This window comes from Triticum urartu, chromosome 7, assembly GCF_003073215.2.
Source record: "Triticum urartu cultivar G1812 chromosome 7, Tu2.1, whole genome shotgun sequence".
Classification (NCBI taxonomy): domain Eukaryota; kingdom Viridiplantae; phylum Streptophyta; class Magnoliopsida; order Poales; family Poaceae; genus Triticum; species Triticum urartu.
In genome coordinates, this window is record NC_053028.1 from 16,449,169 (window position 1) to 16,476,961 (window position 27,793).

The following is a 27,793-nucleotide window of genomic DNA, read 5'->3' on the forward strand; positions in this document are numbered from 1 at the left end:
AATGGTTACGTTGATGCAAGCTTTGACACTGATCCGGACGATTCTAAATCGCAAACCGGATACGTGTTTACATTAAACGGTGGAGCTGTCAGTTGGTGCAGTTCTAAACAAAGCGTAGTGGCGGGATCTACATGTGAAGCGGAGTGCGTAGCTGCTTTGGAAGCAGCAAACGAAGGATTCTGGATGAGGAGTTCATATCCGATCTGGGTGTCATACCTAGTGCATCGGGTCTAATGAAAATCTTTTGTGACAATACTGGTGCAATTGCCTTGGCAAAGGAATCCAGATTTCACAAGAGAACCAAGCACATCAAGAGACGCTTCAATTCCATCCGGGATCTAGTCCAGGTGGGAGACATAGAAATTTGCAAGATACATACGGATCTGAATGTAGCAGACCCATTGACTAAGCCTCTTCCATGAGCAAAACATGATCAGCACCAAGGCTCCATGGGTGTTAGAATCATTACAGTGTAATCTAGATTATTGACTCTAGTGCAAGTGGGAGACTGAAGGAAATATGCCCTAGAGGCAATAATAAAGTTATTATTTATTTCCTTATATCATGATAAATGTTTATTATTCATGCTAGAATTGTATTAACCGGAAACATAATACATGTGCGAATATATAAACAAACAGAGTGTCACTAGTATGCCTCTACTTGACTAGCTTGTTAATCAAAGATGGTTATGTTTCCTAACCATGAACAAAGAGTTGTTATTTGATTAACAAGGTCACATCATTAGTTGAATGATCTGATTGACATGACCCATTCCATTAGCTTAGCACCCGATCGTTTAGTATGTTGCTATTGCTTTCTTCATGACTTAACATGTTCCTATGACTATGAGATTATGCAACTCCCGTTTGCCGGAGGAACACTTTGTGTGCTACCAAACGTCACAACGTAAATGGGTGATTATAAAGGTGCTCTATAGGTGTCTCCAAAGGTAGATGTTGGGTTGGCATATTTTGAGATTAGGATTTGTCACTCCGATTGTCGGAGAGGTATCTCTGGGCCCTCTCGGTAATGCACATCACATAAGCCTTGCAAGCATTGCAACTAATGAGTTAGTTGCGGGATGATGCATTACAGAACGAGTAAAGAGACTTGCCGGTAACGAGATTGAACTAGGTATTGGATACCGACGATCGAATCTCGGGCAAGTAACATACCGATGACAAAGGGAACAACGTATGTTGTTATGCGGTCTGACCGATAAAGATCTTCGTAGAATATGTAGGAGCCAATATGGGCATCCAGGTCCCGCTGTTGGTTATTAACCAGAGATTTGTCTCAGTCATGTCTACATTGTTCTCGAACCGTAGGGTCCGCACGCTTAACGTTACAATGACAGTTATTATGAGTTTATGCATTTTGATGTACTGAAGTTAGTTCGGAGTCCCGGATGTGATCACGGACATGATGAGGAGTCTCGAAATGTTCGAGACATAAAGATTGATATATAGGATGGCTATATTCGGACACCGGAATTGTTCTGGGTGATTTTGGAGAAAACCGGAGTGCCGGAGGGGTTACCGGAACCCCCCGGGGAAGTAATGGGCCTTATTGGGCCTGAGGGGAGAGAGAGGGCAGCAGCCCAAGAGGTGGCGCCCCCCCCTCATGGGGAGTCCGAATTGGACTAGGACTGGGGGGGGGGCGGCCCCCCTTTCCCTCTCCCTCTCCCTCTCTTTCCTTCCCCCTCAAGTCTCCTAGTTGGACTAGGAAAGGGGAGTCCTACTCCCACTAGGAGGAGGACTCCCCCTCCCCTTGGCGCGCCCCATAGGGCCGGCCGGCCTCCCCCTTGCTCCTTTATATACGGGGGCAAGGGGGCACCCTAGAACACACAAGTTGATCCTCGTGATCGTTCCTTAGCCGTGTGCGGTGCCTCCCTCCACCATATTCCACCTCGGTCATACCGTTGTAGTGCTTAGGCGAAGCCCTGCGTCGGTAGAACATCATCATCGTCACCACGCCGTTGTGCTGACGGAACTCATCCCCGAAGCTTTGCTGGATCGGAGCCCGGGGAGCGTCATCGAGCTGTACGTGTGCTAAGAACTCGGAGGTGCCGGAGTAACGGTACTTGGATCGGTCGGATCGGGAAGACGTACGACTACTTCCTCTAAGTTGCGTCATCGCTTCCGCAGTCGGTCTACGAGGGTACGTAGACAACACTCTCCCCTCTCGTTGCTATGCATCACCATGATCTTGCGTGTGCGTAGATTTTTTTTTTGAAATTACTGCGTTCCCCAACAAACCCTAGGGTCAAATAATCGGTATATCGACAAGATGTGGCTCAAGGTGACACCTAGGGTCAAATCATCGATATATCGACAAGATGAGGCTCAAGGTGACACCTAGGGTCAAATCATCGATATATCGGCAAGATGAGGCTCAAGGTCACCCCTAGGGTCAAATCATCGATATATCGACAAGATGAGGCTCAAGATAACTCCTAGGGTCAAATCATTGATATGTCGACAAGATGAGGTTTAAGGTGACACATAGGGTCAAATCATTGATATATCGACTAGATGAGGCTCAAGGTAACCCCTAGGGTCAAATCATCGATATATCGACAAGATGAGGCTCAAGGTGAACCCTAGGGTCAAATCATCGATGTGTCGACAAGATGAGGCTCAAGGTGAACCCTAGGGTCAAATCATCGATATGTTGACAAGATGAGGCTCAAGGTGAACCCTAGGGTCAAATCATCGATATGTCGACAAGATGAGGCTCAAGGTAAACCCTAGGGTCAAATCATCGATATGTCGACAAGATGAGGCTCAAGGTGAACCCTAGGGTCAAATCATTGATATGTCGACAAGATGAGGCTCAAGGTGAACCCTAGGGTCAAATCCATGAATCTAGATGACAGAATTTACTAACTTAGCACATGACAATCAAAGTGCACTCACATTCATAAAGGTTCATCAAGGTTGGATCCAACACCTGATCTCACAAAATACATAGACAAAGGTTCACAAAATACATAGACGAAGTTTCAGAAATAGATACTAAAGTACTTAATAGATGATTATCATCTTGATTACAACACTGCTGGATCCAACACCATAGATCACAAATTCATCACTGAAGTACTTGTGTCACAAGTTCATACTAAAGTACTGGATAGAAGATTATCATCTAGAGACTAATAGATGATTATCATACTAGAATGCACCCTACTCATCTAAGATGGCCTTCACACCCTGAAGCTTCAACTTTATCTTTTCCTCGGACTTTTGAAGCTCAGAAATGTGATACTGCAGTTTAAGCCTCTCTTCTGTGAGCCTCTCCTTCTCCTTCAAATGATTGAACTTCAAGTTCCTAATCACATTGGCTTAGCATATGTCAGGTTCTTCAGAGTTTCATAGTTTAGCAGCATCTTCTTCTCCTCCTCTATCTTTGACAGCTCTGCCTTCAAGTTCCCCACTACAGTCTCAAGCTCAACAATCTTCACATCAACATATTCCTTCTGCTCCTTCTGATTGTTTAACTCCACACCCCTCTGCTGCTGGGCATCCAAGAGAGAATTCACATCAGCATACAAACTGTCATAGTTCTCCTATAGTTTCTTCTTCTCCTCCTCTTTCTTTGACAACTCTGCCTTCAAGTTGCCAACTACAGTTTCAAGCTCAGCAATCTTCACTTTAAGATATTGCTTCTGCTCCTTCTGATTGTTTAACTCCACACCCCTCTGCTGCTGGGCATCCAAGAGAGAATTCACATCAGCATACAAACTGTCATAGTTCTCCTATAGTTTCTTCTTCTCCTCCTCTGTCTTTGACAACTCTACCTTCAAGTTCCCCACTACAGTCTCAAGCTCAACAATCTTCACATCAACATATTCCTTCTGCTCCTTCTGATTGTTTAACTCCACACCCCTCTGCTGCTGGGCATCCAAGAGAGAATTCACATCAGCATACAAACTGTCATAGTTCTCCTATAGTTTCTTCTTCTCCTCCTCTTTCTTTGACAACTCTGCCTTCAAGTTGCCAACTACAGTTTCAAGCTCAGCAATCTTCACTTTAAGATATTGCTTCTGCTCCTTTTGATTGGTTAACTCCACACCCCTCTCCTGCTGGGCATTCAAAAGAGCATTCACATCAGCATACAAACTGTCATAGTTCTCTTGTAGTTTCTTCTCTTCTGTCACAGTTTATGCCTTCCTGTATTATAAACAATAAAAGAATAAATAATTGTCTAAGACCATCAAACCAACAGGTTCATGTATCTAATATGTGCACTGTTAAACAGACAAATTAACAAGTCACTAAGCACTCACAGGTTCCTTACCATACAGCAGACAAATTAACAATGCCCACTGATAAACAAGTCATTAAGCACTGACCATAATAAACAATGACTACCATCCACTAATGAGAACACACTCCAACACAGTGGCTAAAGCAAATTAAACAAAGACAAAGCACTTAACCAAGCTTAACAACTTGATAAACAAAGGAGTAAGCACTGACCACAATAAACAATGTGTGGTAAGAACAAGCTAAAAAAATTCACTAATGACAAGGCATGTCATAACAGGCAAAACAAAGACCAATCTAAAAAAATCTTAAGAGCTTGATAAACAAAGCATTAAGCAAACAGCTTCCTTTACACAGGATGTGAATCATACCTTATTAGCACATCCAAGAAACCTCCTGCCTGTGTGCATCCCTTCAAATGCTACAAAGCGTTCGGCCGGCTCACCGTGTTCACACAACACATTCACATCTGCGTCAGTGCCATTGAAATTTGGATCGTGCATCGTAGCTGGAAGCTGTGGGAGCAAGCAAAGAGAAGGCTAGGTTCAGATTGAGCTCAGTGAAAAAATCCCCAATTCACTAACCCTAACCCTAGCTCTAGGTATCTAACCAACTGACCTTGATGATGCCATCGCAGGAGGAGGAGATGTTCAGGACTGAATCCTCACTGGTCTCGTCGCTCCACGACACCATGGCACCGGGGAGCAGCAGAATGGCGGTCGACGGTCTGGCGGCGCCGGGGAGGAAGAACAGAGTGAGGAGAGGGCGAGGCAGAGGCGAAGTGTGAGGACAGAGCTGGATCAAACCTGTTTTTACCCACACGCCGGAGCAGTAGCGGCTGCCACGCCGTTAGACGGCGTGAGCTCGCGGCCGTGATGCCACGTCCCCAAAATCGGGCCCCACCTGTCATAATAGTGCTTAAAATGCCCCAATAGAAGGTTTGGTGTTTTCTGCAAATGATTAGGCGCGAAATCAGTGTTTTCTGGCACAAAAACATAGAAGAGTCTTTTCTGCAACCCTAGGCTTCAATGTGGTGGTTTTTTGCAATTCACTCGACCGCAGGAGGTCCCCCAAGGTTTCCCAATCACATTCCTCGTACTCCTTCCTGGCGTCCCAACGGTACGAGCAATACAAACTCCACGACTTCTCAAGAAGGTATAACAAGTTGTTCAAATGATCGCCCCAGTCCTCGACATCACTGAGCCGGCAAATACGCCTGTGGAGTAACATCTTCTTGAGGTTTGCATCCACGACATAGATATGATCCTTGCTGCCAAGCACCACCACGTAGCTCCAGGAGAAGGGAGAATCACGATCGAAGAGAGCGAGGAGACTGGACGCGACCTCCATCATCGCGGTGTTGGTGGGGGCGAGGGCCAGTGTCCTGTGGTTCTTCATCATCATGGACCACAACAGGGGCACCATGGTCTTGGTTTTCCCTGTCCCAGGAGGCTCGCAGATGAGGCGCACCCAACATGACGTATCTTGTTGCATTGCTGAAACGCAGTCCAGCACCGCTTTGTGCTGTGAGGGGTTGAGCTTGAATTTCTCGAGACCATCATCAAGCGCCTTGTCTGGTGGTATTTGTGGAGGTGGTTTTGGCAACAACAAATTGCACTCTTGGCCAACCTGCCATGATAACAAGAAACATACATAAATACTCCCTCTGTCTTACATTTACAACAACCGAAATTTCTGTCATACATAAATACCGTCCGCTCTCAGATTGAACTACCAAAATGTCTTACATTTAGAAACAGACGTAGTAGGTCGCAACATACTGACTGAGAGCAGTTGGTAGCTAGAGAAACTAAAGAGGAAACCATGTGAACAATCAAGAAAAATGCATACCATTGGAGCATACTTGGCAATTTTCTCAATGAGCTTAATGTCCCTGTGATCGGTGGTGGGTAGCCGGCTCGGAGCATACATTGCCGTCTTCTGGTTGATCAGGTGCACCGCGAAAAGAGATAACGCGATCTTTTCTGCCCTTCCGTTATGTTGTTTGAGCGGTAGACTACCTGACAGCAGCTCAACCAGAGTGTGGACATTGAAACCCTCGATCACCGCGTCGCCTCTAACGATAGCTATGGCGCACGACTGCTCCGGCACCGACGTGCACGTCGGCCTCCGGTGCGTCAACAGCACCACAATGTCGTCCTTGGGGAAATAACAGTCGCCGTCACCAGTCGACGACCAGAGAGTGTACCCTAACAGTGACCGATCGTAGAGTGGACGATACTCCTCGATCCAGTCTACCTTAGCCACCGGCGCGTGGCCGATGCCTTCCAGCGCGGCGCGGACGCCGGCGTGCCTCTCTTCCATCAGCGGCACCATGAAGGACCTCGTGTAGTCTCTGATTGAGGTGAAAGTCGCCGGGATTCTCTTCATCTGAATGTCGCAGCAGCAACAGATTAATTACGGAGTAGCAGATTGGAGTTGGGTATGCAGGTGGAAACCAAAAGGAGTGAAGAAAGAACTCGTCTGGTCCTTGTACAAGTCTTCATTGAGCAGGTCCTGGAGCTCCCATGAGAAGGTCGGCTGCTCCTCCTTCGGATCTAGCGTGGTGGAGTATTTGGCCAAATCTGCCCTCGCCGTGCTGAAAAGGGGCGGCATATAATGCGCCTTCTCCTGGCCTGACGCAGGGTCGCCGTCGATCGCCGCCTTGGTCCGACCAAGCTGTCGGACTCCGCCGGCCCCAAAATGGCCAGTGGCGGTGGCTCGGTTCCAGTTCAATGCCGTCGCGGCGAGGCGGCGACGAACCGGATGTTGGAACATGGCCGCCACCAGGTGAAGATGGAAAGATCTGCATTTACCAACCGTCTCCTTGTCGGCCCGCTGGTCACGTGGCACTTTTTTATGAATTTTTGTTTTGTACAAAAATGTCAAATTTGCACAGATATTGTTCAGTTACATGGCAAATTTAGAAAATTATGTGTCATAAATCATGTCACATATTTACAGTAAAGCTTGTAATGGTCACATGGCAAATGCTGGATTTTTTGCCTCTAAAACATGCTAAATTTTGAACATGCTATCTACTGGTCACGTGGCACTTTTTTATGAATTTTTGTTTTCTACAAAATGTCAAATTTGTACAGATATTGCTCAGTTACATTGCAAATTTAAAAATTATGTGTCATAAATCATGTCACATATTTACAGCAAAGCTTGTAATGGTCACATAGAAAATGCTGAATTTTTTGCCTCTAAAACGTGCTAAATTTTGAACATGGTATCTACTGGTCAGATAGCACTTTTTTATGAATTTTTATTTCATACAAAAACGTCAAATTTGTAAAAATATTGGTCAGATACATTGCAAATTTAGAAATTATGTGTCATAAATCATGTCACATATTTACAGTAAAGCTTGTAATGGTCACATGGTAAATGCTGGATTTTTTGCCTCTAAAACATGCTAAATTTTGAACATGCTATCTACTGGTCATGTGGCACCTTTTTATGAATTTTTGCTTTGTACAAAATGTTAAATTTGTAAAAATATTGCTCAGATACATTGCAAATTTAGAAACTTATGTGTCATAAATCATGTCACATATTTACAGTCAAGCTTGTACTGGTCACATGGCAAGTGCTGGATTTTTTTCCTCTAAAACATGCTAAATTTTGAACATGCCATCTACTGGTCACGTGTCACTTTTTTATGAATTTTTGTTTTGTACAAAATGTCAAATTTGTAAAAATATTGCTCAGATACATTGCAAATTTAGTAAATTATGTGTCATAAATCATGTCACATATTTACAGCAAAGCTTGTAGTGGTCACATGGCAAATGCTGATTTTTTTGCCTCTAAAACATGCTAAATTTTGAACATGCTATCTAATGGTCACGTGGCACTTTTTTATGATTTTTTGTTTTGTACAAAAATGTCAAATTTGTAAAAATATTGGCCAGATACATTGCAAATTTAGAAATTATGTGTCATAAATCATGTCACATATTTACAGTAAAGCTTGTAATGGTCACATGGTAAATGTCGGATTTTTTGCCTCTAAAACATGCTAAATTTTGAACATGCTATCTACTGGTCACGTGTCACTTTTTTTATGAATTTTTTGCTTTGTACAAAATGTTAAATTTGTAAAAATATTGCTCAGATACATTGCAAATTTAGAAAATTATGTGTCATAAATCATGTCACATATTTACAATAAAGCTTGTAATGGTCACATGTCAAATGCTGGATTTTTTGCCTCTAAAACATGCTAAATTTTGAACATGCTATCTACTGGTCACGTGGCACTTTTTTATGAATTTTTGTTTTGTACAAAATGTCAAATTTGTAAAAATATTGCTCAGATACATTGCAAATTTAGTAAATTATGTGTCATAAATCATGTCACATATTTACAGTGAAGCTTGTAGTGGTCACATGGCAAATGCTGGATTTTTTGCCTCTAAAACATGCTAAATTTTGAACATGCTATCTACTGGTCACGTGGCACTTTTTTATGATTTTTTGTTTTGTACAAAATGTCAAATTTGAAAAAATATTGCTCACATACATTGCAAATTTAGAAAATTATTTGTCATAAGTCATGTCACATATTTACAGTAAAGCTTGTAATGGTCACATGGCAAATGTTGGATTTTTTGCCTCAACATGCTAAATTTTGAACATGCTATCTACTGGTCACGTGGCACTTTTTTATGAATTTTTGCTTCATATAAAATGTCAAATTTGTAAAAATATTGCTCAGATACATTGCAAATTTAGAAAATTATGTGTCATAAATCATGTCACATATTTACAGTAAAGCTTGTAATCGTCACATGGCAAATGCTGGAATTTTTGCCTCAACATGCTACATTTTGATCATGCTATCTACTGGTCACGTGGCACTTTTTTATGAATTTTCGTTTTGTACAAAATGTCAAATTTGTAAAAATATTGCTTAGATACATTCCAAATTTAGAAAATTATGTGTCATAAATCATGTCACATATTTACAGTAAAGCTTGTAATGGTCACATGGCAAATGCTGGATTTTTTGCCTCAACATGCTATCTACTGGTCACGTGGCACTTTTTTATGAATTTTTTTTTGTACAAAATGTCAAATTTGTAAAAAATTGCTCAGATACATTCCAAATTAAAAAAATTATGTGTCATAAATCATGTCACATATTTACAGTAAAGCTTGTAATGGTCACATGGCAAATGCTGGATTTTTTGCCTGTAAGACATGCTAAATTTTGAACATGCTATCTACTGGTCACGTTACACTTTTTTATGAATTTTTGTTTCATACAAAATGTCAAATTTGTAAAAATATTGCTCAGATACATTGCAAATTTAGAACATTATGTGTCATAAATCATGTCACATATTTACAGTAAAGCTTGTAATGGTCACATGGCAAAATGCAGGATTTTTTGCCTCTAAAACATGCTACATTTTGAACATGTATCTACTGGTCACGTGGTACTTTTTTATGAATTTTTGTTTCATACAAAATGTCAAATTTGTAAAAATATTGCTCAGATACACTGCAAATTTAGAAAATTATGTGTCATAAATCATGTCACATGTTTACAGTAAAGCTTGTAATGCTCACATGGCAAATGCTGGTTTTTTTGCCAATAAAACATGCTAAATTTTGAACATGCTATCTACTGGTCACGTGGCATTTTTTTTATGGTTTTTTGTTTTGTACAAAATGTCAAATTTGTAAAAATATTGCTCAGATACATTGCAAATTTAGAAAATTATGTGTCATAAATCGTGTCACATATTTACAGTAAAGCTTGTAATGGTCACATGGCAAATGTACTATTTGTATGCAAAGTTTGAAAATGTTTTCTACTAGTGACATGAGAATTGTAAAAAAATTGTTTTTGTACACCATGGCATAATTATAGTCTTACGTACATGCTAATGGAATATGTGGATCCATTTTTTCCTAAACATTGCCAAATTTGAGGGGAATATATTAATGGTCACATGGAAATGTCAGAACATTGTTGTAGGAATGTTGCTCTCTGCAACAAGACAATTATTTTGATGATGATTTTGTGGTGGTAACATGGCAAATTCACAAAAAAAAAATGAATTCACATGGCAAACTTATGAAATCTTGTGTTCCAAATCATGGCAAGCAAGGGAAATTTTGTCATTGTCACATGGAAAATGTAGGAAAGTTTGTTCTCTACAACATGATTTTTTTAATAAAAATTGTAATGGTCACGTGACAAAATTTTGAATTTTAGTTACAAAATTACCATTATATAAGCTTTGGTGTCATGATATATGTACAATTGCAATGATGCATGATCATTGCAATATGTTTGGTGATACAAATCATGGTAGTTTCATTGCATACACGATGGCAAAGTTTTTCATAGCATATATTATGGCAATTGTTTTTTGTCCTTTGTGTTATAGAACATGACAGATTCATTGTTTACACCATTGCTACTTTTTTGCATCACATCACACAAAGTAGTTTAGTTTAGTCTGTTTAGATCTTTGCAAATTTTTGGGTGATATCGAACATGACAGTTTTTTTTAACACAGTACAATCAAAGCCGCTCACATACACGAGCATACATTCACCCCTATGAACGCACGCACACACGCACACCCTACCCCTATGAGCATCTCCGAGAAGCCCGAGCCGACATAGCATCTTGAAATTTTACAAAGTCAAAAACATGCGCCTCCCAGTTGACGAGAACGTCTCCTTCCACTGAACGAACATCGCGGGAAGCCTGAAATAAATCCAGGAATAATGCGAGCACCAATGTCAAGTCTAGGACTTGAACTATTGGCATTTTTTGTTTGATTTGTGGTGGCAACTTTGGACATAGGAAAGCATGGTCAATACTAATTTGGGCAAATTCAAATGATTGTTAGCAGTCATTAGGCACAACTTATAATTTCCTAAAATTCCCTAGATATTTAGAAATCAATTATATTCAACAATTTTCCATGTGAGCACGACAAACTTTTCTAAATTAACCATGTTGTAGAATATATTTTTTGTATTTTACCATGTTATCTTATTTTGAGGATAATTTTTTACACGCTGTTGCCATGATTTTTTAGGTACTTTTATGTTGTTTGCTTTTCTATTGTCTTTTTTAGAATAATTTATGTTATTCATTCTTTTATGAAGTTCCCGATCTTATGATACATTAACTATTTATTTAATTATTGTCCTCTTTTTTTACATGTTATCTCTCTATATAAAATGCTGGATATGTGGCAGTTTATTTTATACATCATGGCAATTTATTATTTATGGCATGTCAAATTTTATTATTTTGGATCATGGTCATTTTACTATTTATGGCATGGCAATTTTATTAATTAAAACATGGCAATTTCATTATTTTATAGGATATCAACTTTGCATCAGTCTTAGCTACAACTTGAAAATGTCTGCCATGGTAATTTCTTGTAGGCTTTTTCTTATTGTAGATTAATACGCAAATTTGTCGTGTAGGTGTTTTATTCCTGTTGTAATGGACAATGGCAATTTCCCATTGGAATTTCCTTCCGTAGTTGACCATAGCAGATGTTCTTTTTGTAGGGTTCTGACCATGGCAAATTTCTTGTAGGTATTTTTCCTTATACATTTTGTGTGTATTTTTTTCATGGTCATTTTTTTGGAGGGCTGGTGCCAAAAAAATGGTCACATAAATAAAGAAAAATGAATATATCTAGAACTAAAATACGTCTAGATACATCCATTTCTCCGATAAGTAATAAGTACTCCCTCTGTAAACTAATATAAAAGCGATTAGATCACTATAAGAGCGTTTAGAACATTAATTTAGTGATCTAAACGCTCTTATATTAGTTTACAGAGGGATGTTCTAAACGCTTTTATATTAGTTTACGGAGGAAGTACTTTAAATAATATTAGCAAAAATGCCCGTGCGTTGCAACGGGAGAAAATTTAACTTTCCTAGCATAGACTAAAATATAAACAATTATTTAATTTATGATCCACGACAATTATTCTCAAGATGAACAACAATTATGCTTTCAATCATACCGTCTTTGCAAAATGATCACAGATCAGTTTGCGGCTTCATAGTTTCATTCTCGCCTCCATGCCACAATCAAATGAGAAGAAAGAAAAAAAGGTTTCGGAATAGGCCCATCTTAGCCGACATAGGGGAGAATTAGAAACGTATTATTTTTTGCTGCTCCACAATTGAATCGAAGAAAGAAAAAAGTGTGGAGCAGCCTAGCTCAGCCCACGTGTCGGAGAAACATAAAAGGTTTGTGGTACATTGGTAGATAGATGACGGCCGAAACTATTATTGGACGGAAGAATCCTTCCTTCCTTTAATATTCATTTAATAATTAGTATATGTACCTAGACGTATCTAGATGTATCTAGACGTATCCATTCCTTTCATATTCATTTAATATAGAAATAGAAACTTTTTTGAAATTCACGATAATTTTTCATTTTTGTGAACATTGTTTCTAAATTAATAAACATTTTACTACTTCTGAAACATTTTTCTAATTTGGCACTTTTCTAAAATCCCAAATTATTGAAAGAAGAAAAAGAAAAACGAAATAAGAAAACAGTGGCGTCCCTCCCCGATCATGGGCTAGCCTAATAGGGTGCACGGCTTCTAAAACATTTTTCAATATTCACATTTTCTTTTGAAATCCCAAATTATTTTAAATAAGGAAAAAAATAAAAAATAAAAAATGAAATAAGAAAAAGAGGAGTCCCTCCCCGCTAATGGGCCGGCCCTATAGGGCGCGAGGGAGTGATGCATATATAAGGATTTTCCTCTGTTTTTTTTACAAACACTTTGGTTATTGCATTGTGGCCGGACATAATTGGCATGGGTTCGAGTCCGTTTTAGAGCTTTTTTATTATTTATTTTTAACGTAAAATAGCGACAGATAAAACATAAAAAACGAACAAAAAACATCGATGGACCAAAAATAGTGGAGAAACAATCCGTCCTTTAATATTAGGTATAGATATAGACATAGATATATATATATAGATATAGAATGGTTCATGTCTCGGTACGGCCAGGTTTGGGGGCAAAAGAAAGCATTCAGAGATGATTAGTTCGTTCCTTGCTGTTACAGTGAAATTAAGGTGCATGCTTATACGAGCAGAGACATGCATTGATGCATGTGTAATTTATTCACGTCAAAGTATAAAGATACAAGTAATTTACATCCGGTAAATGGAAATCAGTCTCCAGTCGCAGCTCTACAAGCATGAACAGCTACACATCGGGAGGCCGCAGCTAATTACATTTACCTCTCTCAACCTTTCCCGGGTCTGTGATCATATAGGAGTATAAGCTAGCACTTGCAACAGTCAGCAAATACTTACTTATTCGCCGCCCATCCCTGCAATCAGATGAGGATGAGGAACGGACGGCGACGCAAAATGAATCAATCAAGAAAGAACAAGGAAGAAATGCTTGTGCGGTTCATCGAGGCGCCTGACATGCATGCCGGCGTGCCCCGCGCGCGCACGAACCAGAGCAAGCATGGCATGCTCACTGATGCGGCGCCGGGTAGCCGACGGGCATGGCGTAGGGCGGGTGGCCCGGCCCCGGCGGGAACATGACCGGCGTGCCGACGGCGGCGGGGACCATGTGGCCCGCGACCGGGTGGCCCATGGGCGCCCCTCCGTACATGCCGACCATCCCGGGATGCTTCATCATGCCCCCGGGCGGCCCCCCTAGCGCGGCGGGGGCCTGGCCGGTGATGGGCGGCACGGCCTGGGCGGCGTTGTTGATGCTGGTGATGTCGTGGATGCTGGAGCGGCGGCGGTCCCGGTTCATGGAGTTGAGGCGGATGAAGTACTTCTGCGCGTGGCTGGCCACCTGCGTGGGCGTCCGGGAGATGACGAAGTTGCGCGAGATGCTCCGCCAGTCGCCCTTGCCGAACTTGTCCAGCCCCAGCAAGAACAGCCTGCACGCCACGCCACGCACCCCGATCATCAAGAAGATGCAGAGCTTCCTCTGTTTTCCATGGGAGATCCGATCCGAGCTTTCTTTCTTGTATATATAGTACGTACCTGTGCTCCTCCTCCGTCCACGGGATGCCCTTGCGCCGCTCCTGCTCGGCCTTGGAGCAGCCCTTGCCGGAGTCGGAGTCGAAGCTCTTCCGATCCTCGCGCCGGTCCTTGCTAGGCGCCGCTGCGGCGGCAGGGGTGGAGTCCTCCCCGGCGTAGCGCGGGAGGGGGACGCGGCCGGCGTCGATCGCGCCGACGTCCTCCACCAGGGCCTCGTAGTGGCGCCGCACCTCCTCCGTCGACCGCGCCGGCACGCTCGCCGCGAGCGCCGCGAACCAGTCCTCCTCCGGCACGCCGTCCAGCGGCGGCGGTGCACCGGATGCCACCGCGTTCTCGAACGCCTTGTCCTCCTCGTTGGTCCACGCCGCCGTGGCTGCTCTCTGAGTGGCCATCGTGGGCTGTGCCGCTAGGCCGGCGGCGGCAGAGGCTTATCCGCAAGGAAGGAGGTGGGAATCGGCGGCCGGCTACGTGCGCGCGGGATCGGTCGGGTGGGTCGCACACGAGCGCGCCCCCTTTTGCTGTTGGCCACGCACGCCCGCCACGACCCACTGACCAACCTTATCCATTCGTCCACAGGCTCTGGTGGATAGCTTTGCCCGCCAAAAACATCTCTCTCGCTCTCTGTCTCTCCGCGCGCGCATCGCAGGCTCCGCCGCGCCGCAGCTCTCCGATCTCTCGCCGGCGGCCGGCCTCCATGAACACAACGACGGCGAGCGCTGCAAGGCTAGTTGCCGCAAGCCGCCCGCCCTCTGCCCGTTGCTGCAAACGCAGACACCATGCTCGAAACAGGGGCGGACCAGGGATTTGGATGCAGGGGGGCCGAGCTAGTAAAAAGATCCAGTGCCCAAAACATTACTCCTATATTCCGTTTCACATTAAGAAAAAGGGTGTGTCTATGTGTTAGTCCACTGAGACTTAACAAGTGATAGTGTATATGGGAAGAAAAAGGAAAAAACTGAAAAGAATTTTTTGTACGAATCTCAATGCAAGATCAATAGAATACAACATCGACTGAGACATAAAGAAATCTAAGTCGACTGAGACTTAGCAAAACTGTAAGAAAAAACTCATTAAATTTGTAGCTGCTAATTTTCATATGAGGACTTTTATTTCATCAAAAGGGATCGTAGCTGCTAATTTTCTTTCTCATCTCCCATCTTACATCGAGAATTCAAAGCAACGTGCTTAAAAAATAAATCCATCTATATGTTGTTTGGCGACGCTTTTCTGTTGAAGCTGCTAAACTAGAAGTCTCTGAATTAGCATCACATGTCAGACAATCTAAAGAAGCTAAACCTGACTAATATTTTTGACACGCAAGATTAAAATTGGGAAATATTTACTAGCACTAATGCTCAGTAAATAGATAGAGTTAAAGTTGACATTGCCTAATTAGTGGCCAGAGAACGAGATCGAATGCACGTCGTCGTCGCGGAGCCGGATATCACCGGATGTTAGAGCAACTCTAGCAAACCCTATAAAAAGCCCCGAGCCATAAAATAACTGTTAAAATACGGGCCGGTATGAAAAATCCCATTCGAACAGACCCCACAAATACAGCCGGCCCGCAAAAAAATGTGAGGGGCGCGGCAAAAACTTGACCCCAACCCGCGAATATGTAGATTTGCCCTTTTCCCGCCCCGTCGGTGCCCTGCATATAGCGGGAGTGGTTGATGGGGAGGACATTTCAGCACGCGCTTTTCCCCACTAACCACCTCCCCTCTTCCCCTCGCCCCACCGCCGGGCCGCCGCCCAAAATTCCGGCGAAAGTAGCCGGCGGGAGCACGCCGAAAGGCTGCCACACGCACGAGGTGGCCCTCCCCCCTCCTGCGTCGGCGGCCCATAAAGTTGCGGATCTGCGGCCCTTCATCGCGGACGGCCGGATTTGGCATTTTTGGTCGCCGGTGGCTGCGCCAAGCAATGGGGTGGTCGGGGAGCATCTCGCGCAGCCCCGGCAAGGTCGCATCGCCGCATGCAGGTACGGGTTCGTCCTCCCGCCGCTGCCGCCGGTTTGCGGGCATGGATTCGGCCGGCCGTCCACCGGGTTCGGCGCTCGCGCAGCGGCTCTGTGGCTCACCGATGCCGCTCATACAGTGCGACGACTGCACGTGGACAGTGCTGCGGCTAACTTCGGGCATGCCGAAACACTCCGAATGGGTGTTCTTCAAATGCGAAAACGATGGGGTACGTGCGGTTTTCATTCGGCTCATTTTGATAGCTCATTTTTTGGTTCAATTGCGGTAGCTCATTTCGAACATGCTCATTCATGTATGTAGGAAGATGGATGCTCATTTTGGTTTTGGGAAGGAAAATACATTAATTTATTGATAGAAAAAAATTAATAGACGTTTGTGCACTCCTTAGTAGAATCGAAGGCAATGTTGCGGCTGCATATGCAACTAGAGGGGAAGCAACGTCTACTTCTTTTGAACGAAAAATGAAGAAAGAAGAATGTAAAATCAAGAATCCACAGATCAACAATGAATGCATGGAGAAGATATTTGTCCAACTAGTGAGAGCAGTTATGGAAGTTGGAAATCTTCTAAAATGCATATTTGTGGTTCTTGTTTTCTTTGTCTTGCTATTCTAGCAACGATTTGGTGAAAAAACAAAGAAATGCATCATGTTCGTGTATTCAATGTTGTTGAAAAAAAATAAAGAAATGCATTATGTTGGATTAAATTGAGGTGCCAATTTAGATTTTCCTGGCAGGGAGGAGCGGCGCTTGACCAGACCCTGCAAAGTCGACCCGTAAAAGAGCATATTCCATGAATATCTTTTTTACGGTCAGTTATGTGGGATCTGCATCTGCGGCCGTCCGCGTCGTCCGTAAAGTTGTTTCTTCGTATACTGCAAACGCATTTTACAGACCGACGGGATACGGCGTCGGTTAAAGATGCTCTTAAGGAGATGAGCCGCACGGTAAAAATTTAGGAACAGGGATCTCCTCCGTAAAAGTCCTCTGGTGAGCCCGTACGTCTACGATTATTGTAATTTTGGTAGGTAGCAGGAGATCAGGACTTCTGGAGCCAGTTTTTTTTAGGGGTACTTCAGGAATCAGGAACCAGCTGGGGTGAAGGGCGACTCCGGCGCAATCGAAATACAGTTTTTTAGGGCTACTGCAGTCACAGATTAATTAAGGGAGAGCTGACGCATTTGACGCTAAGCTAGCACCAGGAAACATCTTATCATGAGTGGCTTCCACGTGGGCATTTTCTCCACGTTAGAGAGAAGTATTCCCTCCGTTCGAAATTATTTGTTTTAAAAATGGTTATATCTAAAATTAAAATATGTCTAGATACATTTATTTCTTCGACAAGTAATTCCGAGTGAAGGAAGTAGAGGATAACGCATGCTTTGTTGTTCCGTTCTTCGGTTTTAGAATTAATTTATTTTCTCTCAATGGTTATTATGGCTTTTCACATTTCATGCGTACGGCGGATGCGGTCGAGCAGACGTACACACCCGCGGACGCTATTGTTTTGGCCATGTAGCTTAGGCTTGTCCTTTTGATCTTGTTCGGGTTTTCTTTTATTTTTTTCTTCACCGATTTTTCCCTCTTCATTTTTATATTTTTTTTATTTTTTAATCCATGAAAGTTTTTCAAGTTTAATATAATATGTTTTGAAATTCAGGAACATAGCTAATTTTTTTGGACGTCGATAACTGCCACACGTGTGGCATATCGGCTAGTTGTGCCACACACACGGAGACGACCCCGCCCGCAAACCGCGTCCGGACGCGCGCAACCACAGCCCGCACGTCCCGTGTGTGGTAAAATCGTCCACGGGCGAACCACCGCGCTGCCCGCACGACCCAACACGCTAGTTGTCCCGGACTCCTTTCGATCCCCAGATCGACCTGCCACCGTCGTCTCCTACCTCTCGACCCCCTTCCTCCACCGCCTTCCTTCTCTGGTTGCCATGGCAACCAGAGCAGATCCCTAGCGCCTCCCGACCGCTAACCCCCCCCCCCCCCCCCCCCCCCCCCCCCCCCCCCACGACGAGCTAAAAACAGGTGGATCTCCGATCTCCTCCTGTTTCTCATCCTTCTTCTGTCCAGAAATTTGAAACTGCACATTGCCCACGAAGAAGGTGACTAGATCCACGTTGTCAGGGCAAACACCCAACGAATTTGTGTGTATTCACATTTGCCCACCGACATACGCCAGATCTTCCATATACTATGCTAGAGTTGAGCTAAGCTTATGGGTTGGCTTGGTGCGAGTAGTTGGTAATGAAGGATGCGTATGAATCACTAAAATAGGGAGAGAAGGGAGGAATTTGGCATAGGGAGGGAGGAAAATATAATTGCCACTTGTATATAACGTCAGTTGCCACCTATCATTGTCGTTAGCTGCCATCACATTATGTTGTTGCTTGCCATCCTATTTTATTGGCTGTTGCCATCGCTTCAAAATGATAGCTGGCATCCAGATTTTAGAAAAGAGACTGAATGTGCATGTCCTACTTGCCATGATGTGTTGATTGCCTACGCAGGAAATGTGATAAGATTGTCGTGTTATCTTCGATGTGCAAATAGCAAGAATGCATTTTGCGGATTGTTGATGCGTTCTTGTTCATGCAGTGATTGAAAACACAGTGGCAGAAAAAAGCGGAAGAAATGAATCACGAAGACGGCACTGATTCTTGGTTTTCCCAAATGCCGCAAACGCCCCCTTGGGATGCAGCAGAGTACAATCAACTAATTTCTGCAGGGCCGTTGCTGCCACTACTAGAGCAGTACGCAGGCATCGGTACGATGCATGAAAGAAAAGAAGGAACAGTTGCCATGTTTGTGACGAGGAAGATGCCATTCTAGTTATGTCATACAATGTCATTTTTCGCAGGTTCTTATGACTCAACCACACTCACGGGGATACCATGGCAAGTTCAGTCACAGGACGCTAACACTGACAAATGTACGGGCGACCAACTTCAAGTAGATAATGTGGCAAATCAAGGTAACACATACAAAAAAGAAACATACTGGTGTGGCCACGAAATTAAACTTGCAAGGATGGCAAAAGATTCACGAGTTATATGGGAAAAATGTATGACCTTCATCCAGCACGTGGCATCAGGTGGCAACCATGTACCTGCCATCAACGTCGTAGCAGGTGAGTCCATGAAGTGAAGTTGTGGATAGTGAATTAGGAGAAGGAATATAGGTGACATTGGGGTTGTCATGCCTGGACAACTACAGTTGCCATGCCTAGATAACTGCAGTTGCCATGATTGGATAGCTGCAGTTGCCATGTGTCATAAAAATGTGATTGCAAATGTCTAAACAATTGTGAATGACAGGTGTGAACAAATATGTCTGGCATGGATGCACCGCTACATGTGCCATGTTGTACAAACTACAGTTGCCATGCATTGACCAACCGCTAAACTGATCACAGGTTGTTATGGTGCAACCATGATACGTCTCCAACGTATCTATAATTTTTGATTGTTCTATGCTATTATATTATCAACCTTGGATGTTTTATATGCATTTATATGCTATTTTATATGATTTTTGGGACTAACCTATTAACCTAGAGCCCAGTGCCAGTTTCTGATTTTTTTCCTTGTTTTAGAGTATCGCAAAAAAGGAAAATTAAACGGAGTCCAATTGACCTGAAACTTCACAGAACTTATTTTTGGACCAGAAGAGGCCCACGGAGTATCGGAGATGGACCCGGAGAGTCCTAGGCTGCCCACGAGGGTGGGGGGCGCGCCCACCCCCTGGGTGCGCCCCCTGCCTCGTGGACAGCCCGGAGATCCACCGACGTACTTCTTCCTCCTATATATACCCATATACCCTAAAAACTTCGAGGAGCGGAATAGATCGGGAGTTCCGCCGCCAGAAGTCACCGTAGCCACCGAAACGAATGTAGACCCGTTCCGGCACCCTGCCGGAGGGGGGAACCCCTTACCGGTGGCCATCTTCATCATCCCGGCGCTCTCCATGACGAGGAGGGAGTAGTTCTCTCTCAGGGCTGAGGGTATGTGCCAGTAGCTATGTGTTTGATCTCTCTCTCTCTCTCTCTCGTGTTCTTGAGGTGATACAATCTTGATGTATCGCTAGCTTTGCTATTATAGTTGGATCTTATGATGTTTCTCGCCCTCTACTCTCTTGTGATGAATTGAGTTTTCCCTTTGAAGTTATCTTATTGGATTGAGTCTTTAAGGATTTGAGAACACTTGATGTATGTCTTGCATGGGATACCCGTGGTGACAATGGGGTATTCTATTGATCCACTTGATGTATGTTTTGGTGATCAACTTGCGGTTTCCGCCCATGAACCTATGCATAGGGGTTGGCACACGTTTTCGTCTTGACTCTCCGGTAGAAACTATGGGGCACTCTTTGAAGTTCTTCGTGTTGGTTTGAATAGATGAATCTGAGACTGTGTGATGCATATCGTATAATCATACCAACGGATACTTGAGGTGACATTGGAGTATCTAGGTGACATTAGGGTTTTGGTTGATTTGTATCTTAAGGTGTTATTCTAGTATGAACTCTATTATAGATCGAACAGAAAGAATAGCTTCATGTTATTTTACTATGGACTCTTGAATAGATTGATCAGAAAGGATAACTTTGAGGTGGTTTCGTACCCTACAATATTCTCTTCGTTTGTTCTCCGCTATTAGTGACTTTGGAGTGACTCTTTGTTGCATGTTGAGGGATAGTTATGTGATCCAATTATGTTATTATTGTTTAGGGAACTTGCACGAGTGAAAGTATGAACCATAGGCCTTGTTTCAACGCATTGCAATACCGTTTGTGCTCACTTTTATCATTAGTTACCTTGCTGTTTTATATTTTCAGATTACAAAAACCTATATCTACTATCCATATTGCACTTGTATCACCATCTCTTCGCCGAACTAGTGCACCTATACAATTTACCATTGTATTGGGTGTGTTGGGGATACAAGAGACTCTTTGTTATTTGGTTGCAGGGTTGCTTGATAGAAACCATCTTCATCCTACGCCTCCTACGGATTGATAAACCTTAGCTCATCCACTCGAGGGAAATTTGCTACTGTCCTACAAACCTCTGCACTTGGAGGCCCAACAACGTCTACAAGAAGAGGGTAGTGTAGTAGACATCAAGCTATTTTCTGGCGCCGTTGCCGGGGAGGTTAGCACTTGAAGGTATATCTTTAGATCTTGCAATCGAATCTTTTAGTTTCTTGTTTTAGCACTAGTTTAGTTTATTAAACAAAACTACAAAAAATGGAATTGAGTCTGCCTCGTACGCTTCATATTTTTAATATCTTTCGTGAGAATGATGGAAAGGAAAATTGTTCTCGAGTGCTAGAAGAAGAATGCATTAGAATGTTTGGCACTAAATCTTTGTATGATTAGCATGATTGCAATGTTGTTAGTATGAATTCCTTGAATAACTATGATGCTAATGATATGCAAAGCCACAAGCTTGGGGATGCTATGTTTGATGAAGATGATATTTTTTGTCCCCCAAGTTTTGATGAGCAAATTTATTATGATGATAGCATGCCTCCTATTTATGATGGTTATATTGATGAAAGTGGATTTGGAGAGGTCATGACTTTATTTAGTAATGATTCCACTATTTCGGAAGAGGTTCCAATTGATTATGAGAACAAAGTTGCTAGCTATGATGATTATTGTGATGACATGTATGCTATAAAGAATAATGATATTCATGAAACTTGTCATCATGATTTTAACTTTCAATTGGATTATGCCTCACATGATAGTTATTTTGTTGAGTTTGCTCCCACTATTATTCATGAGAAGAATTTTGCTTATGTGGAGAGTAGTAAATTTTCTATGCTTGTAGATCATGAAAAGAATGCTTTATGTGATGGTTATATTGTTGAATTCATTCATGATGCTACTGAAAATTATTATGAGGGGGGAACATATGCTTGTAGGAATTGCAATAATATCAAGTTTCCTCTCTATGCGCTTAAAATCTTGAAGTTATGCTTGTTTTGCTTTCCTATGCAAGTTGATTCTTGTTCCCACAAGTTGTTTGCTCACAAAATCCCTATGCATAGGAATAGGGTTAGACTTAAATGTGATAGTCATATTCTTCATGATGCTCTCTTTATGTTTCAATTCTTATCCTTTATGTGAGCATCGTTGAAATCATCATGCCTAGCTAGGGGCGTTAAACGATAGCGCTTGTTGGGAGGCAACCCAATCTTATTTTTGTTCCTTGCTTTTTGCTCCTGTTTAGCAATAAATAATTTATCTAGCCTCTCTTATTATTAATTTTTTTATGTTTTAATTAGTGTTTGTGCCAAGTAGAACCGTTGGGAAGACTTGGGGAAAGTCTTGTTGATCATGCTGTAAAAACAGAAACTTTAGCGCTCACGAGATTTGCTGCCATTTTTTATTGGAGAGTGATATTTAGTTAATTATTTTTGCAGATGATTAATAGATAAATTCCTCACGTCCAGCAATTTATTTTAGAATTTTTTAGGTTCCATAAGTTTGCATTAGCTACAGATTACTACAGACTGTTCTGTTTTTAACAGATTCTGTTTTTCATGTGTTGTTTACTTATTTTGATGAATCTATGGCTAGTAAAAGAGTTTATAAACCATAAATAAGTTGGAATACATTAGGTTTAACACCAATATAAATAAATAATGAGTTCATTACAGTACCTTGAAGTGGTGTTTTGTTTTCTTTCGCTAACGGAGCTTACGAGTTTTCTGTTAAGTTTTGTGTTGTGAAGTTTTCAAGTTTTGGGTAAAGATTCGATGGACTATGGAATAAGGAGTGGCAAGAGCCTAAGCTTGGGGATGCCCAAGGCATACCAAGGTAATATTCAAGGACAACCAAGAGCCTAAGCTTGGGAAGCCCCGGAAGGCATCCCTTCTTTCGTCTTCGTTCATCAGTAACTTTACTTGGAGCTATATTTTTATTCGCCACATGATATGTGTTTTGCTTGGAGCGTCATTTTATTTACTTTTGTTTTTCTTTATGTTTGAATAAAATACCAATATATGAAATTCTTAAATGTTAGAGAGTCTTCACATAGTTGCATAATTATTCGACTACTCATTGATCTCCACTTATATCTTTCGGAGTAGTTTGACATTTGCTCTAGTGCTTCACTTATATCCTTTTAGAGCACAGTGGTGGTTTTATTTTATAGAAATAGATGAACTCTCGTTCTTCACTTATATTATTTTGAGAGTCTTTAGAACAGCATGGTAGTTTGCTTGGGTTGTGAAACTAGTCCTAATATGATGGGCATCCAAGAGGGATATAATAAAAACTTTCATATAAAGTGCACTGAATACTAAGAGAATTTTGATACTTGATAATTGTTTTGAGATATGGAGATGGTGATATTAGAGTCATGCTAGTTGAGTAGTTGTGAATTTGAGAAATACTTGTGTTGAAGTTTGTGATTCCCATAGCATGCACGTATGGTGAACCGTTATGTGAAGAAGTTGGAGCATGATCTATTCATTGATTGTCTTCCTTATGAGTGGCGGTCAAGGACGAGCGATGGTCTTTTCCTACCAATCTACCCCCCTAGGAGCATGCACGTAGTACTTTGCTTCGATAACTAATAGATTTTTGCAATAAGTATGTGAGTTCTTTATGACTAATGTTGAGTCCATGGATTATACGCACTCTCACCCTTCCACCATTGCTAGCCTCTCTAGTACCGCGCAACTTTCGCCGGTACCATAAACCCACCATATACCTTCCTCAAAACAGCCACCATACCTACCTATCATGGCATTTCCATAGCCATTCTGAGATATATTGCCATGCAACTTACCACCGTTCCATTTATTATAATACGCTCCATCATTGTCATATTGCTTTGCATGATCATGTAGTTGACATTGTATTTGTGGCAAAACCACCATTCATAATTCTTTCATACATGTCACTCATGCATCATTGCTATCCCGGTATACTGCCGGAGGCATTCATATAGAGTCATACTTCGTTCTAGTATCGAGTTGTAATCATTGAGTTGTAAATAAATAGAACTGTGATGATCATCAATAATAGAGCATTGTCCCAAAAAAAAGAAAAAAAAGAAAAAGAGAAAGGCCAAATAAAAAAAGGGAAGGCCCAAAAAAAAGGGGCAATGCTACTATCCTTTTCCACACTTGTGCTTCAAAGTAGCACCATGATCTTCATGATAGAGAGTCTCCTATGATATCACTTTCATATACTAGTGGGAATTTTTCATTATAGAACTTGGCTTGTATATTCCAATGATGGGCTTCCTCAAATTGCCCTAGGTCTTCGTGAGCAAGCGAGTTGGATGCACACCCACTTAGTTCTTTTTGTTGAGCTTTCATATACTTATAGCTCTAGTGCATCCGTTGCATGGCAATCCCTACTCACTCACATTGATATCTATTAATGGGCATCTCCATCGCCCGTTGATACGCCTAGTTGATGTGAGACTATCTTCTCCCTTTTTGTCTTCTCCACAACCACCATTCTATTCCCCATATAGTGCTATGTCCATGGCTCACGCTCATGTATGGCGTGAAGATTGAAAAAGTTTGAGAACATCAGAAGTATGAAACAATTGCTTGGCTTGTCATCGGGGTTGTGCATGATTTAAATATTTTGTGTGGTGAAGATGGAGCATAGCCAGACTATATGATTTTGTAGGGATAGCTTTCTTTGGCCATGTTTTTGAGAAGACATAATTGCTTTGTTAGTATGCTTGAAGTATTATTATTTTTATGTCAATATTAAACTTTTGTCTTGAATCTTATGGATCTGAATATTCTTTCCACAATAAAGAGAATTACATGGATAAATATGTTAGGTAGCATTCCACATCAAAAATTCTGTTTTTATCATTTACCTACTCGAGGACGAGCAGGAATTAAGCTTGGGGATGCTGATACGTCTCCAACGTATCTATAATTTTTGATTGTTCCATGCTATTATATTATCAACCTTGGATGTTTTATATGCATTTATATGCCATTTTATATGATTTTTGGGGCTAACCTATTAACCTAGAGACCAATGCCAGTTTCTGGTTTTTCCATGTTTTAGAGTATTGTAGAAAAGGAAAATCAAACGGAGTCCAATTGACCTGAAACTTCATGGAACTTATTTTTGGACCAGAAGAAGCCCACGGAGTATCGCAGATGGACCAGGAGAGTCCCGGGCTGCCCACGAGGGTGGGGGGCGCGCCTCCTGCCTCGTGGACAGCCCGGAGATCCACCGACGTACTTCTTCCTCCTATATATACCCATATACCCTAAAAACTTCGAGGAGCAGAATAGATCGGGAGTTCCGCCGCCAGAAGCTTCCATAGCCACCGAAAACCAATCTAGACCCGTTCCGGCACCCTGCCGGAGGGGGGAACCCCTCACTGGTGGCCATCTTCATCATCCCAGCGCTCTCCACGACGACGAGGGAGTAGTTCTCCCTCGGGGCTGAGGGTATGTACCAGTAGCTATGTGTTTGATCTCTCTCTCTCTCTCTCTCGTGTTCTTGAGGTGATACAATCTTGATGTATTGCGAGCTTTGCTATTATAGTTGGATCTTATGATGTTTCTCCCCCTCTACTCTCTTGTGATGAATTGAGTTTTCCCTTTGAAGTTATCTTATTGGATTGAGTCTTTAAGGATTTGAGAACACTTCATGTATGTCTTGCATGGGATACCCGTGGTGACAATGGGGTATTCTATTGATCCACTTGATGTATGTTTTGGTGATCAACTTGCGGGTTCCGCCCATGAACCTATGCATAGGGGTTGACACACGTTTTCATCTTGACTCTCCGGTAGAAACTATGGGGCACTCTTTGAAGTTCTTTGTGTTGGTTTGAATAGATGAATCTGAGATTGTGTGATGCATATCGTATAATCATACCCACGGATACTTGAGGTGACATTGGAGTATCTAGGTGAAAGTAGGGTTTTGGTTGATTTGTATCTTAAGGTGTTATTCTAGTATGAACTCTATTATAGATCGAACGGAAAGAATAGCTTCATGTTATTTTACTATGGACTCTTGAATAGATCGATCAGAAAGGATAACTTTGAGGTGGTTTCGTACCCTACAATAATCTCTTCATTTGTTCTCCGCTATTAGTGACTTTGTAGTGACTCTTTGTTGCATGTTGAGGGATAGTTATGTGATCCAATTATGTTATTATTGTTGAGGGAACTTGCACTAGTGAAAGTGTGAACCCTAGGCCTTGTTTCAACGCATTGCAATACCGTTTGTGCTCACTTTTATCATTAGTTACCTTGCTGTTTTTATATTTTCAGATTACAAAAACCTATATCTACTATCCATATTGCACTTGTATCACCATCTCTTTGCCGAACTAGTGCACCTATACAATTTACCATTGTATTGGGTGTGTTGGGGACACAACAGACTCTTTGTTATTTGGTTGCAGGGTTGCTTGAGAGAGACCATCTTCATCCTACGCCTCCTACGGATTGATAAACCTTAGGTCATCCACTTGAGAGAAATTTGCTACTGTCCTACAAACCACTGCACTTGGAGGCCCAACAACGTATACAAGAAGAAGGTTGTGTAGTAGACATCAAACCACATCAGCAAACGTCTCATGGCAAGCTTCACAGTTGCAGGACAACGCTATTGCCGATAGAGCACATCAAATTGGAATGACAAACCAGATACGATCAGCACATGCGGCACAACAAGGTAAAAAAATGTGAACCAGAAAAACAGTAGTTCATTTGCTTTTGTGGAAAAAGCATGAGAGGAAAAAGTAGTTTTTTCACGGGTCGTGGTGGAAAAAACAGACAAAAAATTCTACCAAGTGGTCGCGTGCAAAAAGTCATCTATTATGTTCAGGATTTGCCAACTGCTATATGATTATGTGCAACATTAATGATTGATCGCATTTGACTAGTGAACTCGTACCTAGAGTACAAGTTTTGATGCTGAAAAAGATGTTGGTTGCCATGTCTTGGCAACAGTAGTTGCCATCTTTGTTGGGCTGTAGCTGCCATCGCTATAGAATCCAAAGTTTTGATGCTAAAAAATGCTGGTTGCCATGTCTTGGCAATAGTAGTTGCCATCTTTGTTGGATTGTAGCTGCCATGACTGGAGAACTACCGTTGCCATGCATGGCCATATGTAGATTCCATGGCTTGCTGTCTGAATGATGTCATGCAGGATCACATGCAGCTACTGTATTCCGTTATGATAAACATGCCATCCAAGCAATGCTTACCCTCGTACCTATTTTTTTATCGCAGGACCTTCAACTACAATCAACAGCGGCGTGGGGACATCTATTGCGGGAAGCTCTGAGTGCACGGAAGAAGCGTTCAACCAGCCCGCCAACAATCATGCCACAAACAATGCGGAGTCAGTGTCGAAAATGGCAATCGTTCCAGCAATGCCGACAAGCACACCTTTACACACCAGCACAAGAAACACTCAAGACGATGAAACAACCGCCGATACTGAAGTGAATGATGAAACTGATGATGAAGCAC

General features: G+C 42.2%; 1 protein-coding gene across 1 annotated transcript; it reads right to left on the reverse strand.

Annotated features, from left to right (window-relative positions):
- Positions 1-13,390: 13,390 nt before the first annotated feature.
- Positions 13,391-15,106, reverse strand: LOC125520871 (transcription factor MYBS1-like). Its single transcript, XM_048685915.1, has 2 exons — positions 14,316-15,106; positions 13,391-14,209 (listed from the first exon to the last, which is right to left on the reverse strand). The coding sequence occupies exons 1-2, from the start codon at positions 14,702-14,704 to the stop codon at positions 13,792-13,794; spliced, it is 807 nt and encodes a 268-aa protein (XP_048541872.1). The 5' UTR covers positions 14,705-15,106; the 3' UTR covers positions 13,391-13,791.
- Positions 15,107-27,793: the final 12,687 nt, after the last annotated feature.